The sequence below is a fragment of the Mus musculus genome, chromosome 11, assembly GCF_000001635.26.
Source record: "Mus musculus strain C57BL/6J chromosome 11, GRCm38.p6 C57BL/6J".
Lineage (NCBI taxonomy): Eukaryota > Metazoa > Chordata > Mammalia > Rodentia > Muridae > Mus > Mus musculus.
In genome coordinates, this window is record NC_000077.6 from 11681668 (window position 1) to 11697500 (window position 15833).

The window sequence follows — 15833 nt, forward strand, 5'->3', positions numbered from 1 at the left end:
GAACTCCATCAGAGAGCTGAGTCAGACCCAGAGAGGACAGCATAACTACTATAATTTGGGCGGCAGGTTTTGTTGTTTTTGGTTTGATTTGGTTTGGTTTTATTGGGTTTGTTTTGTTGCCTGAGAGGGGGCTTTTTAAGGGGCTCTGCCTAGCTGTGGAGAAGAAAGCACCTCCTTTGGCTCTGTGTCCTCTAACACTACCCCCTTCCCACCCCCTGGCACCCATGAAGCTTCCCAGGATCTAGTAACTGCTGAGGTCCACCCTTTGTGTTCTAAGAGGATTTTAACAGGACACATTTTGAGCTGAAATGGAATCATCGAATTGTTCTGCTGCTGCACTAGATTCTGAGCCCTGTAAGGAACAAGATCATATCCTTATGCCTTATTATGATACCTGGAGTACCAAACACCACCTAAAATAATAATAAAAAAAAAGAAATTTCTGAACAACTGACCTGTTACATGCTACCTGAGTATTTATATGTTCAAAAATAGTATTCCAAATCTTTCTTGTCTAATAAAGTCAACAGTTTACCACAAGCCTGGTTGGAGTCTGGCTTTCTCAAGTCAGAGGAATATCTGTCTGTACTCATTCAAACATTTTCAGAAGTTTTCATCAGAAAACTTTTTATATAAACCTGTTGTTCCCAAATCACTGTTTCTAAGTTTCATTTTTAATCTAAGCAAACAATACTGATTTTTTTTAAAAAAATTGATTATTTTGAACATCTGAGGACCAACTCTTACATATCCAAAAATAAAAAGGTAAAGAGATTTCCGAAAAGAAATGGAAAGTGGTTGTGAGCTGTGGCACACTTTGAGTCTGGGATGTGATTCTCTGCATTTCAGAAGCAGAAGATAGGGCCTTTGCCTGGTTGCCAAAGGAGCTCAGAAGAGAGGCTTCTGCCAGGCTCCTGGTGCCTGCCAGCCAGCCACTACCAGGGGGACCCTCGCCTGACCCCTTGGTCTGCTGGGCTCCTAGTGCCTGCCAGCCAGTCACTGCCAAGGGGACCCTCACCTGACCCCTTGGTCCACTGTCCCTTCATTCAGCAGTAGGTGGTAGCCTGTGGTCTGTGAATAAAAGGAAGAAACCCAAACCCAGGATCCAAGACAGACGTCACACAGCCCAGCAGCCACCACTGGTGTTCAAAGATGAAGAAGCAGAAGCTGGAAGTCATGAAAACTGGGAAAAAGAAACCAAAGGATTGGGTGTTGTTACAACAGTTTCACACAACTCCTCAGTTCCTGCATCTTGCTCCTGTTCCTTCTCGAATAAATTAGCAAAGTTCTCTTGAGCTAACTTTATAGAAAAATTATATACCAAAAATTCTTTTCCCATTATTTAAAAAAAAAAAATGTGGTTGTTTCCCTATGCCTGGAGGAAAGCAACACCCATTAGACTGGTGTTTTAGCAGGTTCATTAAAAGGGAAGAAAACTGTACTTGCCTGAACAGTGGCACAGCGAACATGGCAGCACACCTGTGATCCTGAGAGAGAGGTGGAGGCAGGAGGGTGAGGAACTCGGTGCCACCTTCTGTTACATAATGATTTGAGGCTAACCTGGGATATATGCAACCTGTCTGGAAGGAAGGACAGATGGACACAACTTTTAAAATGAAAGAGCTTACCCTATTTCATCAAGTTTCACCAAAGTATCAACACCCCTGTGGAGGAGGTTCACCGAAGATATGAGCCTGAAGCTGACAAAGGTTAGATGACCTCAGAAAACGTGCTAGCTGAATCACAGTATCTCAGACACCCTTTTACTCTGTAAAATTCACTCTCCCTCAGAGTGTCTTCCAGCCCTTTCCAGAACAGAGTCCCCAGCTGAATCCTTACAGTACAAAGCTCTGAACAAGGAGCCTGGGGTTAATTCCACAGGTGGTGTGGATTCTTTTGACAAAAACCTTGCAAACTAAAGAACTGGTAATTCAGTGATTACTCCTGAACACATTAAGCACTAATACCCTTAACATTTTGAAATTGGCAATATATGTTATTAATTCGTAAACAAAGTGACCGGCATTAAAATTATCATTTTTTTTAAACTCTAAAGGCATCAATGTTTTAAGTGACCTCTGAACTCTTGGTATCCATCCGGAGACCCCCAAATAACAACCAGTTACTTTAGCTCCACCTGCATGTGGGGAAGTGAGAGAAGTGGACCCTAACACCTAACTCTGCAGTATGGCCCCCACCACAGGTTAATGGGCTGAATAACAAGTAATATTCACTGATATGTCTGCTCTTCCAGCATTACAGCAGCATCTTCCACATAGATCCTTTTTAACTCTCAAAAGATCCCCTGGGGGAGAATTTATTATTACCCTCAAGTTATGATGAGGAAACAGGCCTGGAAGATGCAAGGCCTAAGATGATATCAGAAAGCCCAGGGTATCTGGACCTGTAGACTTAGAAGAACACACCTTGCAGGGATGACCACGTCTGACTCCATTCCCTAGGACTAGGCAAGCATTTCAAGGGATGTCTGATGTCTAAGGGTGCTTGAGCATCTAAGAACTGGAGATGTCCAAGATCCCTTCCTTACCACCAGTCTAGCCTCGATCACCTTGCACCTTGCAGTTTATGGTTACAGCCTCAGCAAATCCTCTACAGGCAACTCCTAGACACAAGGAAGACAGCCAGAGTTTGGAACACACAAAAAAGATCACAAAGGAAAAGGGAGAGCTTGAAGTAAGACCAGAGGGCAGTTTACAAGTCTGGCCTCCCTGGGCTTGACCCATAAGTTGACTTGGCTTAGGATCTCTGTACCGTGGCACATCTCCAAAAACAAACTGGTAGATGTTGCCTAAACCGTCCAAGAAAACTTTATGTGTTGAAAGGCCTTCTCTCAAGAATAGTAGAGGCCAAGCATGTCATCGAGGTGCATGGGTCCTGTTATGGCAGCCAGGCCACAACTATCTGGACAGCTGTGTCCCCGACCACGCTCAGCTGCCCTGGAGTCACATTTTCTGCCTGTCCCTGTGGCTCACTCCTCCTGCCACCTGGGAAGCCTGTGTCTTCCTTTCCACCAGCACAACCTATCCCTTTGAGGCCCAGAGCCTTCCTCCCAAACACTATAGCTGCCTGCACTCCTCTCAAGGGTACTCCAGAGTTTTATTTTGTGCCTTTCTAAGTGGTTTTGAAAAGTGGTGAGGCAAGGCCACCGCCACCCCCACCCTACCCAGGCAGGGACACCAGGCAGTGTGTATGGAATTAAAGATTCTCCCTCTGTGCTCAGGGTTAACGCCTGTCTGGCCCCCTTCGGGTGTGGCCCAGCTAATCAGAAAGACGATGGGCTCTTTGTAGAGTGTGAGCACCATCAGAGGCTGCAGTCCTGTCTCTACGCAGGCACTCCGTGCCTGACACGCCAGGGAGAGGTCTGCGGCGCCGTGGAGCATGGTGTAGGATTGCCTTGCTCCCACCTCTGTCCATAGACCCCTTCCACGCTGGCGTGTGCACACAGGCCGGGATGGAAGGCGCCATCCTAACTTCTTCTGTGAGCAGGTGGGAGGGAAGAGACGCGAGAGGTATTCCATTGGTTGTCTGGGAAAATGAACTGCACCTTCTCCTCACTCGCACAGGATCAACTTTTCCCACCCCCTAGGGTGGGCATCAGTACCTTGGGGTCTGAGCCCGAACGTGGGAGCCCACGGGTCCCAGTTTCAGGGACTCGGCTGTGCGCTTGCAGCGGTTGCTCTTAGACACCGGGGAAAGTGCCTTACAGTGTCCCGTGTTCCCCGACTGGGCGAGTGAGCCTGTGTCCCGACCGCCCGGCTGTCCCGGCTGTCCCGCGCGTGGCGCTGCGGCAGGGAGGCCCCTCCCCCTCCCCGCCGGCCCCGCACGTGCCGCACCCCTGCGGGTCGAGCGCGGGTCCCGCAGTGGCGCGGTTGAGCCGGACCGGCCCGCGGGCAAAGCGCGGGCCGCCGCATCCCGCGCGGGGCAGCGGCGTGATGCTGCGCTGGAATGAGGAAGCTTGGCGCCAAGGGGAGGGCCCGGGCGCGCTGCGCGCGGGGGTGGCGGCGGCGCGCCGAGCGGGCCCGGCGCGGGCGAGCGGGCTGCAGCCGCCGGCGGCGCCAGCAGGTACGGCCGGTGCCCGCCGCCGCCCGGCTACCCTCGGCGGCCGGGCCCGAGCCCCGTGCGGCTGCAAACTTTGTGTGCGCGGCCCGGCGGGTCGCGGAGTTGCCGTCTGAAGGCGGGACCCGAGGGCGGGCGCGGGACGGGAGGGTGCCTCCCTCTGACCCGCTCAGTGTCCCCGTCAGGGTCCCGAAGCCGCGTGCCGTGCGCGCAGGCCGGGTGGGCTGTGGGACAAGCCGAGCGGGAGGCGAGTCGCAAGCGCCAACCCAAAGTTTGCACGGTGCGGGGCGAGGGGCGCGCGCTCCGGGCTGCCGCAGGTGGCGGCGCGGTGAGCCCGGGCCAGGTGCCCCGGCAGCGGGGCGGCGCTGTCGTGCGGGACAGCCGGGCTGCCAGGGGCTCGGAGCCGGGTCGGAGCCCGCGGGGGGCGGGGAGTGTGGCGAGAAATGGGGAACAATGCGAGTGAGCAACTTGAGGAAGTCATTGTGAAAGAAAGCTGGGAATTGCTCCGCAGCCAACTTAGCAGGGCACTCTAACAAGTGCCTGCGCGGCCGCGCCCGGGCCGGGGACAGGGGCAGCCCGGCGCAGTACAGCCCATCCCGGGACGCTCGGCCGCGGCTGCCGGAGACCCGGTAGGTCCCGCGGGGTGCAGGAGCCCCCAGATCCCCGGCTGCTCTTCGCGCCCCAGGATCATTCTTGGCCCCCAAAGCGCGGCGCACAAATCCACGTGAGTGTTTTCGAATTAAATTTCAGTAGAAAAACTTGGGATAACTGGTGGATTTTTGTTTTTGTTTTTTTCAATTAGGAATAGGAAAGAAAGGAAAGTCATTCGAAATCCATAGTGTCCGTGTCGCTCACGTCTATCTTTTTCTTTCTGAGGACTGTGAGAGCGTTGACTTAGGTCAAAGCCTCTGCCTTTTTAGGCTGGGGCTGCAGGTGCAGACCAGGCCAGTTGAGGCACTTCTGAGTAGCCCGGGGTCCCACGAAGAGAATGTCCTGCTTTTATGTTTAGGTTTATATCGACATATCTATCGAGATTACGGAAGCCAGCGTTTTCAAACTCATGAGTAAAGACTTTCCTTATTTTCGATGCGAGAGCTATTTGCTTTACTGATAAGATCCTGTCTGAGTTTGCTTTGTGCAAAACAAAAATGATCTGAGTATTGAAACACATACTTTTTCTCATCGCACTGTCTGATCACAGGTCATGAGACTATCGCAAGGAGACCCTGTTATCAAATAGGCATCAGGACGCTTGCACATTATTTGAAATGTGCTTTTTAAAATTGCTAAGCATCACTGGTGATTCCCAAGGTATCTTATGAGCCTTCGATTTCCTTCTAATTTGGAAGTGCAGGATATGGCATCTGGTGACCCAAAGGGGCATCAATTCAAAAGGTCTGAGCCAGAAATATTTTCTGTTTTCTTTCGGGCAGGAGCCCACCCAGATTGAATTTTAATGTGCTATTTTGCTCAAGTAACCCACACGTAATTTCTCTCCCTGCTGCAGACAACCTATTTCATCTTTGAGCTGCCTTGTTTTAAACTTACAGAACCAAACTGGTGTTAGGGAAATAGCCCTTTACTGGTCCAACCTACCTGTAGAAGAATTTTTTTTTTTAATGTCGAAAACGTATAATATATGTATGTATATATATATATATATATATATATATATATATATAAAATATTTTTTCATAGACATTGAAATGCTTTTAAGAATTGGTTCGTTTGGGGTTCTGAATTGAGAGGGGGGTGAAGTCAGTAAGAAAATCCCAGAGCCTGCTTCAGTTTCTTTGTTTGAAGATATTTGTTCTATGAGATTGAACTCATTCTTTTTTATGGAATTTTCAAAGTAACAATTAAAACATTATTCATAATATGTTAGTAGGTGTCCAAATTGTTTCAGTGACAAATCAGATTCCTTGGTATATGACTCAAAATTTAAACGGGGACAGATATCCGTGACAAAGATTCATCTGCTTACTCGGATCAGCACCCTAAGGTACACAGAACATGTTGAGGACATAATGTAGCCACATCCATGTAAATGACAGTGGGGCACTTCACTGATGATGCAATTCTTTTGATAAAACATGAATAATTTCAACTTTCCCCACAAGCATACATGGCTGTTCCTTTTTTATCGTAGAATAAAATATTTTTCCCGGACAGACGATGCACTAGAGCTGATGGCCAAAATGTTTCGAGTCTGGTGGCTTTCGGTGTTTTGTTCATGGTGACTGTTGAAACCTAGAGTTAAGAAATTCCAAAGAACTTGTTTGTTTAATTCATTGGTGGTTTAACTGAAGGGCCAAACCCCAAATTTCTCCACAAGTGTAGAAGCCATAACAACAGTGCTAGCCCACCATGGTGGCCTCACAAGCAGACAGAGGCTGCTAATAAAAGTGTGGATGACTGTGATGTTTGACTCTTTTGAGAAGTTTGTGTACCATCTCCTAAAGCGAAAGCAAATGGTGGTTGTTCTTATAGCATCACCATTGCCGAAAAATTAAGATCACAGTTAATTTATTGCCCCAAAGATTTAAAACCCAGCAAAGCCATAGGCCCCTGGTATTCTCTTGACTTCACTAGAGACTGGGTGTAAGAATGATGTTTCTTTAGTTTGAGGGAGTTTTTTTCCTTGATTTGAATTCTGTGTTTCATATTTAGTGAATATAATAGCACATTGTTCAGAAGAATGTCAGAACTTCTGAAATCCGACAGGCTCATAGATAGATAGATAGATAGATAGATAGATAGATAGATACGTAGATAGATAGATAGATCCAGATTATTTATATTAATTTGTATAGGCAATAAATTACATGTGTACATATGTGCACACGCCTGCTTGCACATACACAGATCACACACATTGTGTGCTGTAAGAGAGGTTTGAAAGCAGCAACGAGAGAGGTTTTAGCATTAAATACACCTAAGATGGGGGACTAATTTCCTTCATCTTATTTACTTTTTACTTTTTTAAAAATATAAAATAAAATGGCTTCTCTGTAATGGCATATTGGGGCATAGATAATGTTAGTTTTATAATATCATATAGTTTTGAGTAGTTACCAAATTTTGCACACTCATGTATTGACACTGCAGTTAGCCAAGATTCATCAATGTTAGCGGGAAGAGCATTATGTCCCCTGAAATATTTGACATTTCAAAACAGTCTGTCTATAAAATAAGTGGTACTTGCCCTGTTCTAAGGAAAATGGGATGTGATTTCAGCCTCCAAAGGCACACCAAGAGCCTCTGAGTTCTTGGGAAACCATTAGCTGCCGATGCCTGTTTTTAAGACAGACAAATATCTTGGGACACTGTGGTTCCTGTTTTTAGCTGTAGCTCCTTCCCTGCCTAGAAACCTGTGAACAGGGCTGCTTTCTCTCTTGGAGCTTTGTGAGCTTACTTCATGTCCTAGGCCTGCTACGTGATTCTTACATTTCACAGGAAAACACACGACATGTGACCACAAGTGATCCCTCCCGGGGATACAGGGAGAGAAACAGAAATCATTTCACATCTTGACAGAGAGCTTGGTTTTTGCCTTTAGCGGGGGTGTACTTTTTAAAACAAAAAAAAAATCTAGGTTTTAGGATGGATTGCAGTGGTGCTGATGAAATGTTCACACTGGCTCTTCATATAAACCACAGCTTCCTCACATTCCTGTTAATTAATAAATGACTTTAAACCTCAGAGTACTTTGTCCCATTGCTGGAATATATGCTTCTGTTCTTAGAATTTCAGTGCTCTTTCTTCAGTAGTGTTTGTTTGATATAGCCCCTAGCAGCTGGATGATACTATAATAATTATTTTAAGACATTTGTAAGCATATTTACACACAGTACTACTACATGTTATAAGTGAACTATATCAGCCAACAAAAATATGATTTGCAAAATATTTCTAAAGGGAGAAATGGGTATCTGCCCTGCTTTGAGGGATATCTTTCTATTTCTTCATGGGAAAGTCTCAAAGGGACACAGCTAGCTGAGGCACAGTCTAAAGACAACTGGCAAATTATTTCACTGACATTTCCCATTTTCATGTTAGACTGTAATAAATAAATGGATGCCAAGGTATCTTCAGCCAATCAGCTGGTGATAAATGTTTTGATTTTTGATTTTGTTTTTTTAAGTAAAAAAAAAAAAAAAAAAAGGAGGTGTGAAAAAGCCAAGTCTCAGGCATGGAGGCTGTTGGTCTTCTTTGTAGGCCTAGCAGGGCTGGTTGTCTCCCAAGACCATGTCCTGCCAGGGTGAAGTCATAATTCCTGTTGACAAAAAGAACACCCCTTCCTACTCTATGTCTGACAAATCAGACATCCGAATGATTTCTGAACTCATTTTGGTTAAGACAGGAAGCACAGGCTCCCTTCCTGTGTGTGCTTCCCTGAGAGAAAACTAGCTTCCCTCCTTCTTTGCATACTTGGAGACTGGTTCTACCTTTCTCTGAACCCCAGTGGTGTGTGAAGGCCGGACTGGGAGCTTGGGGGAAGAGGAAGAGGAAGAGGAATCTGCGGCTCATCCAGGGATCAGGGTCCTTCCCAAGTGGCCACTCAGAGGGGACTCAGAGCAAGTCTAGATTTGTGTGGCAGAGAGAGACAGCTCTCGTTTGGCCTTGGGGAGGCACAAGTCTGTTGGTGAGTGTCACATGGTTTGGCTTCTTGTTCTGCTTGCTTGGCTAGAGTTAGGCTGTGTTCCTTCCATCTCCTGTTGGGGTTTTGGTGAGCAGCCGCCATCCAGAGTGCCTCCCTGCCACCCCTGCCCAGCTCCCTGTCTCGGGCTGATGGAAAGCATCATTAGACTCCGTCAGTGTGCTCTCCTCTCAAGTTAGACCCATGCCCCACCTCTTGATGGCTTGTGGCACGAGGCCATGGCTTAACGAATTGCTTAAAGTGGACCCTAATTAGAGCAAAAGAGCTTTCTTCATCTTCTCTCAATCACATGTACAGTGATTCCGTTTTGTTAGTGGTGGTTTGGTGGGGTTTTTGTTGTTGTTGTTTTTAAGCAGTTCACCTCAGTAGCAAATCTGACACTTGCCGCCATTTTCAAAAGCAAAGTTTAAGATGATGGGTGGAGTACAGAGTCTGCTGAGAAATCGTGCTCTGTCTCTCAAGCTGTACGCTGTCTTCCTTACTTTCTCACAGTCTTTCTTTGTGCAGTATGTGGCATTTTGGCTAAATTATTGAAACAACCGATTAATGAAGAGTGTTTTTTAAATTCTTTGTATATATGAAATGTGTGTGTGTGTGCACACGTGCGTGCACACACACACTGTGTTTTTGAGACTCCACGCTGATTTACACTTTATGACATTTTCTGTTATGCTCAAACAGTTAGAAGATAAAAAGTGTGCTTTGGAATAATCTTTTGCCAGAGCTAGGCATTCCGTGAGGACCAACTTAGCACGTTTAGATAATTTTCTGTTGTATCACATTTTCACTGGTAAATTTGGAGCAAATAAAATTCCACAAGATGGCTCCTTTGACCTAATGGGGGGAAAAATGTTTAATTTATCATCTTTAAGAGACATGGAAATGAGTAGTTGACCTTTTGTAAGCTTATGTGAGACACTCTAAAAAGTGCCCCAGTGTTCTTAATGGAAACTAGAGGAAGCCATCGACCCCCTAGTGCGAGCCCCACTTTTAGCCTGGAAAAAAAAAGTGGCCTTTTCTCCCTTGTTTGTGCTGAGTTTTGGGTAGAGTAGAAAACTAAAGTGATAGAGACCTTTCATAAAAACAGATAAACTGTGTCTCTCGCTTCATCAAATGAAAGCCAGCGGCTACGTATCTCAGGTCCCGGAAGCCAAGGTTGGCAGTTAATTTGTAAAACATGGTTTGGAAAGTTCAAGTTCTTCTCCAACCGAGAGTGCGCCAGTGCTTTATCATGACGTTATATGTGAGGTTATATGTGTTTGATAGAATTTAAACGATTTTCACTTGAATTAAGAACATCCAGGACTTTTGTCAAAGTCATGAACTTTTCTGAAAAGGACTTGGAGCATTGAAAACTCATTGTTGCTGTCTGTTGGGAGACTGCAGAACAGGCATTAAAACCGAGCTTCCCTGTGTTTGGCTTTCTAAAGAGCAGTTTCTGCCCTATTATAAATAGACACGCCGATTTTTGTAACTGTACAAATGAGGAAGTTGTGAGGTTCCATGAGGCTCAGCTGATGACCCTTGTCTCCTGGGTTTGCATGAGGACCTTGTAGGCTGAAGGTGAAGGATTATAAAGCCGTCCAGATAGCCTGGGTTGGGTGGGCACATGTTACACATGAGCCTCAATCTTGTGCATGGTGTGTTGTATTGGCATGACTATCATGAGGTCTGGGACAGGGGACCCTGCTTCCTAGCCATACCATAGAATAAAACTTTTTAGAAATGTAGACATTCCTTAGGATCTAACTGGAAGGCCAATGCAGGTCGTCAAGTGGCATTTTTGTCATTGTTCAGTTTATTGTCTGTAGTTGTTATCATATAACTGATTTTCCTTCTGTTGACACTACAGTTGTCTTGCTTATCCCCGTAGAAGTTTGGTGAGCAAGGGTAACTTTCCAAAGTACTAAAGCCATTAAAAGACCATGATGTGACTTAGGGAACTCAGTTTTTAAATCTAAGTTATAGTACTGTAAACATAGTTTTGAAAAAATAAGAGAACATATAACAAATTAATATTTTAATAGTTTTTATTAAAAAGTTATTTCATTTTAAGTGACTATGGTTGATTTTTATAGGTGCCGTCAATAACACCAACATCAGTTTCAGTACTTTCTGGAAAATGGCCACAGAGTCCATGTGGCCTACCCTAAGTGACAGCGAGTGACAATGAGCTGGCAATCAGTAAATCATGCTCCTCTCTGGAGCAAAGACTAGATGCTCCTTAATAAGGCTGGGGTGTGCCAAAGTGGCCTTTTATATTTAAAGAAGCAAAAGGCCAGTGTATGTCACAACAAACTCGGTGATGGTGCTGGCCTGGAGCGTGAGCAGCATCCCATCTCGTTGAGACGATGAGTAACATGAAAAGCAATGTATGCTGGGACCTAGGAAGTTCTTCTCACTATCACAGTGAACAGTCAAGTCAGAGCACCTTCTCAGTTCCACTGGGTCAGTCTGCGTGTAAGGACTTCCAAACAATAGGATACCTCTATGAAGCTCTGTGTGGCTTAACTTCTTTAGGTCCAAACAAAATAAAGCCTTTGGCAAACAAACTGGCCCAAACCCTTTTAGCTAAAGTAGAATAGCGTTGTAGAAACACCCGCATCAGAGTGCACTTGCTTAATGTTATAGATGTACACGTGGTTTCCCTCCACCACATACAGCTTTAAGGTTGTATTTTCAAGTATCCACTTGACTGAATTTACTTGTATGTCTACATAATTTCACTGCCGAAAGTCACAATGAGATATTGTATTTTTTGTGACACCACATTCTCTTACTAATTTTATATATATATATATATATATATATATGTGTGTGTGTGTGTGTGTGTGTATTGTAAGTTTGTACTTATCTCTTAAACTAGGACTGATAGTTACTTGGGAGAACCGAATTCTACCGTCTCTTCTAACAATTACAAACTATCAGCACTTCGGGAATTATCTGTGTGGATCAGTCTTGTGGAAACCGTTGCTGTATTTTAAAGATAGAAATCTCATTTGTGCTGCATCTCCCTTCCATCACACTCCTCTGGACTACACGTAATGGTCTTCTACAGCAAGAGGGCAGAAGACAATGCTTCTCAACTTCGGTTTTCCGCCTTAAATGATGAAGTGTGAAAAGCCACTTATGTTTAAGGGAGCTACTTAAGAAGTGGCCAGTGTTGATGGTCCAAATCAGAAAGCATGCTAATTGTAACTGCGTGCCTCTCCTCAGTGGCTGTGAGTGGGTGGCTAGTATGGAGGTTAGAGAGGAAACACAGCATTGTTGTGTGATCATGGCTTACCTGGGGGAGGAGAGAGCCAAGGCAACACTGACTGTCATGTCAGCACACATGTGAGCCTCTTGCCTCCAATTCCATTGTCTTTCTTATATAAAATCTACCATCTTTCTTGTTTTTTGATTCTAGCCTAGGGATTCACTCTGATGCCCAGCCTAGCCTGAAACTCATAAACTCATATGTAGCCTAGGCTGCTAGTCCTGGGATTACAAGGGTGAGAGCTACAGTGCCTGGTTCCACCATTTTCTATTACGTGTCACAGAACAGGTACTCAGTGTTGCCTTCTAATTGGGAAGCAATCTTTATTTTATTCTCTCTCTCTTTCTTTCTCCCCGCCCCGTGTGTGTGTGTACCTGTGTGTGATGGTGTGCATGCATATGTATAAAGGCCAGAGGTCAAAATGGAGAATCTCCCTTATAGTTCCAGGCCAGAGTCTGCCCCTGACTGGCTCAATTGGCTGTCAATCTAGCCTCACTGCTCTTTTGTGCCCACCTCCCCAGCACTGGAACTACAGTTGCCTTACTGGGCTTTCTCTGAGGGTTCCTGGGATTAAACTCAGGTCCTCACATTTGCCTGGCAAGCGCTTACTGACTGAGGTATTCCTGTAGCCCCTTGGCTGCATTTTTAACAGACTTCCTCATTTCCCTTTGACCCTCCTTCATATCAGTTTCTGCCCACAGAGGGGAAAATGTGAAGCCAGGGCTGCACATCTGAGTGATTTGCCTTCTGTGGCTTAGCTGACTGGGGGAGGAGGGGCGTGGGGAACACTAAATTGGATTCCTATGCTCCTGTTTAAATCTTGTTTTTCATTGTGAGTTGTACCAGCAAAGCTCTGGGAGATAATCATGAAAATGTGTAGATTGGCAGCTAATTTTTGAAAAAATGAAAAGAATCAGAGATGAAATAGGAGCGCTCAGAAGTTTTTATGTTCTCCCAACCTGTTTTGTCAAATTGTTACACAAACCTAGAAGGTCTCTGACTAGATACAAAGACGTCGCATATTGCTGCTCTTTCTCGTGGAGCATCCCTTTTGAAAACTACAGAGTAATTCACAGTGATGTGATAAATTTGCAAAAAAAAAATGGAATCTTCAGTGTATAGATGAAAAGACATGTCTTTCACAGAATCATGTGTTTTATTCAAGAGGTCTGTGACCTAGGCATGTTTAATAGGTGATAGTCCCGAGCTCAACCCTGTCTTCCACATGCACATTTACTTCCTGCCTTCCGAGAAGGACTTTGAGTATTAAGTGGCTAGTCCCAAGTCTCCCTGGGACAGCTTCACCAGCAAGAAAGAAAACCACCAGGCACATGTAACTGTATGGCCAGAATTTAGTTGCTGTACAAGTTCTGTTATGAGAAGTTTGTCAAGTTTCAGGCTATTGCAAAGAATGAGTTTATATTCTAGCCAAATATGAGGGGCACCTTCCTCTGTCTGACATTTGGATCTTGTCTCCACTGTGGTGTGTTTATGGAGTTCTTAGAGCAGGTAGGAAAGGCAGACACTGTCATCTGATGACTGGAAGTTCAGAGCTCAGCTCTGCTATTTGTTGGTGGTGGCCTTGGGCAGGCAACCCTTGCTTCATGACTCTGCTCACAGCCTCGGTCTTCTCTTCTGCAAAATGGAAATGATAAAGCAGATTCCTGTGACAAATCAGGATTGGCTGCCAGCTCGATGCTGGACTCTGAGGCAGGCTGCCTGAGAAAGTGCTGGGCAAGGCAGGTTGTTCACAGTCTCAGGAAGCTCGTTAGCAGTTTAGCTCTCAGATGCCTCGCATGTAATGGGCTGCCTCAGAGGTGCCTGTACTCCTCCTTTTCTTGCTATAGACCAGGTTCTCAAGGACCCTTATAAACACAAAAAGTTAATGTACACTGTTTTTAAATCTCAGGACATTTTTCAAAGCTTATGGAAGTACAATACAGGCCAGGTAACAGACTAATGTCTACTGACCTCCACTCCTGCCTACAGCAAGCTTTATATGCCATGTGCTTAGCAGTTCTCCTGATAGCCATATTGTCTGGGTAACTTGAAAAGAAAGATGTTTGTGGTTTCTGCCTGGCCTCGAGTTTTTTCATTTTGATTTAATAAATCTAGGCTCAGCTTGTGAAAATTCTGGGCCAGGCCCTGGGTTATGACATAAAGCACCACAGGAAGAGGTGCTTGCTGAAGGGAGATCGGCCAGCACCCCTCCCTTGAGGACTTGTTGAGGTTCTGGGCTCTACTAAGTCCTCCTCTGGGCCTTGCAAGTTAGACATGGGCCAGCACTAAGGAAGACCTGGCCTGGTGGCTTACCTGGAGACAGCAACTGCCCAGGGCTGTTGGATGCTTCTCCCAGGAGCCAGCCAGGTTCCAGCCTGGTGGCAATGGCCTCTTCGTGGCAAGAGGAAAGGCTCCTGGCCTCCCAGGAAGACTCCCATGGTATGTAGTTTTGAATGTGTGCTTCCTGCCCAGTCCCCAGAGCAGTGAGGTCCTTCCTGTGCAGTCTTGAAACCTGGCTCCCAGCCTCCTCTTTCGCGCCTCTTCTCTAACGTTGGTGATGTGTTGAATCCTTCTGTCTGAATCAAGGGAATGAAACCTGTTTGTCCCTGTTTAATCAGAAGAAGAGAAAAACAGTCAAGAAGGAAGAGGGTCAGGAGGGGAGAGAGGGAGACACAGAAATAAAGAGATGAGAAGAGAAGAGAGTTAGATGAAGAAGACAGGAGATGCAAAGAGATCCCGAGGGATGGTGGGGTTATAAGGAAGGCCTCACTGCTCACTGTCCTAAAGAGCCAGCCTTGGGCAGCCTCTGTCATGCTGGCCTGCACTTATCTCTGCATCTATTTCCCCTTGTGCAAGATTCAGAACTGCCTGCTCCAAAGAAACAATAAAAGCATTCATGTTTAGAAGAACTGCCCAGGTGAGAGCTAGTTTACTGACATTGTGGCATGCTCTCCGGTGGGTTGCCTCTATCTGAGACTTGCTTGCTCTTCTCATGCAAAGTGGACCACCACAGCATGTTTCTGTGACCGGCTTATTCCATCCAATACCCCTGCCCAGACCTGAAGATGGTAATAATTTGCTTTGGTGGTTAATTCCCTATAGTGAATGAAATCTCCTTGTTTTATTTAAGGCTGAGACTGTAAGATAACTGAGCTCAAACTATTTGTCTTTTTAAGTTTTTAAAATGTATTCGATTTCTCTGACTCTCTCTCTCTCTCTCTCTCTCTCTCTCTCTTTCATACAAGCACACATGGGGGAGGCAGTGTATGCAAGTGTATCTATGTATGAGTGTGTGTGCATGTGGCATGTGGAGGTCAGAGGATAGCCTGTGAGAATCAGTTCTCTTCTTCTACCACGTGGCTCGTAGGGATCAAACTCAGGTTGCCAGACTTGAGGGCATCACCATTATCTTTTAAGACATCTCTCTGGCCCTTTAAGTCCTACCCTTCCCCCTCAGATTCCCTGTATTGCTTTCACATGGCAGCAGATGTACTTTGTAGGTGTTTTGTAAGCAGTGCCTGGTGGTCAGCAGAGTACCCAGGATGGCCTAGACTCCTTCAGGACACTTAGGGATGTCCTTTGTAAACTTTGCCTTAAAAGAGGCCAAATGCATTTATCCCCCACTCTGCATTGGTAGGTTACTTCTTTAGTCTCTACCCCAAAAGATGCAGATCTTTGGTTTTGGGACATTTGAGGGGCTTAAGAAGTCTCTGCAGAATTCGTAGGACACAGTACAGACTGACTCCAGCCCTTAGCTTAAAAATTATCAAGTACCTGAAACTGTTGTTCTGAAACAAGGGACCCTGCTGGCAACCATACTAGTCACAAGTCCAGAGA

At 45.6% G+C, this 15833-nt stretch overlaps 1 protein-coding gene and 1 long non-coding RNA gene across 34 annotated transcripts in view; one reads left to right on the forward strand and one right to left on the reverse strand.

Annotated features, from left to right (window-relative positions):
* Gm11999 (predicted gene 11999) overlaps window positions 1-3968 on the reverse strand; it is a 43433-nt gene extending 39465 nt beyond the window's left edge. The window contains exon 1 of the long non-coding RNA NR_166812.1: window positions 3623-3968. This is a non-coding gene — a long non-coding RNA (predicted gene 11999). The remainder of the gene's footprint in view (window positions 1-3622) is intronic.
* Window positions 3295-15833, forward strand: part of Ikzf1 (IKAROS family zinc finger 1) — an 87969-nt gene continuing 75430 nt past the window's right edge. For 11 of the 33 annotated variants that reach the window (XM_011243700.3, XM_011243701.3, XM_011243707.3 and 8 more), the window contains exon 1: window positions 4048-4083. Coding sequence is in view for 4 of the 33 variants with exons in the window: in XM_030245952.1 (XP_030101812.1) it covers window positions 3473-3530 (58 nt within the window). In the remaining 29 variants the exon portion in view is untranslated. Of the gene's footprint in view, window positions 3531-3996; window positions 4084-4110; window positions 4802-8453; window positions 8723-15833 lie in introns of those variants that run through there. The other 22 variants (XM_011243705.2, XM_011243709.2, XM_030245953.1 and 19 more) reach the window with 14 other exon arrangements.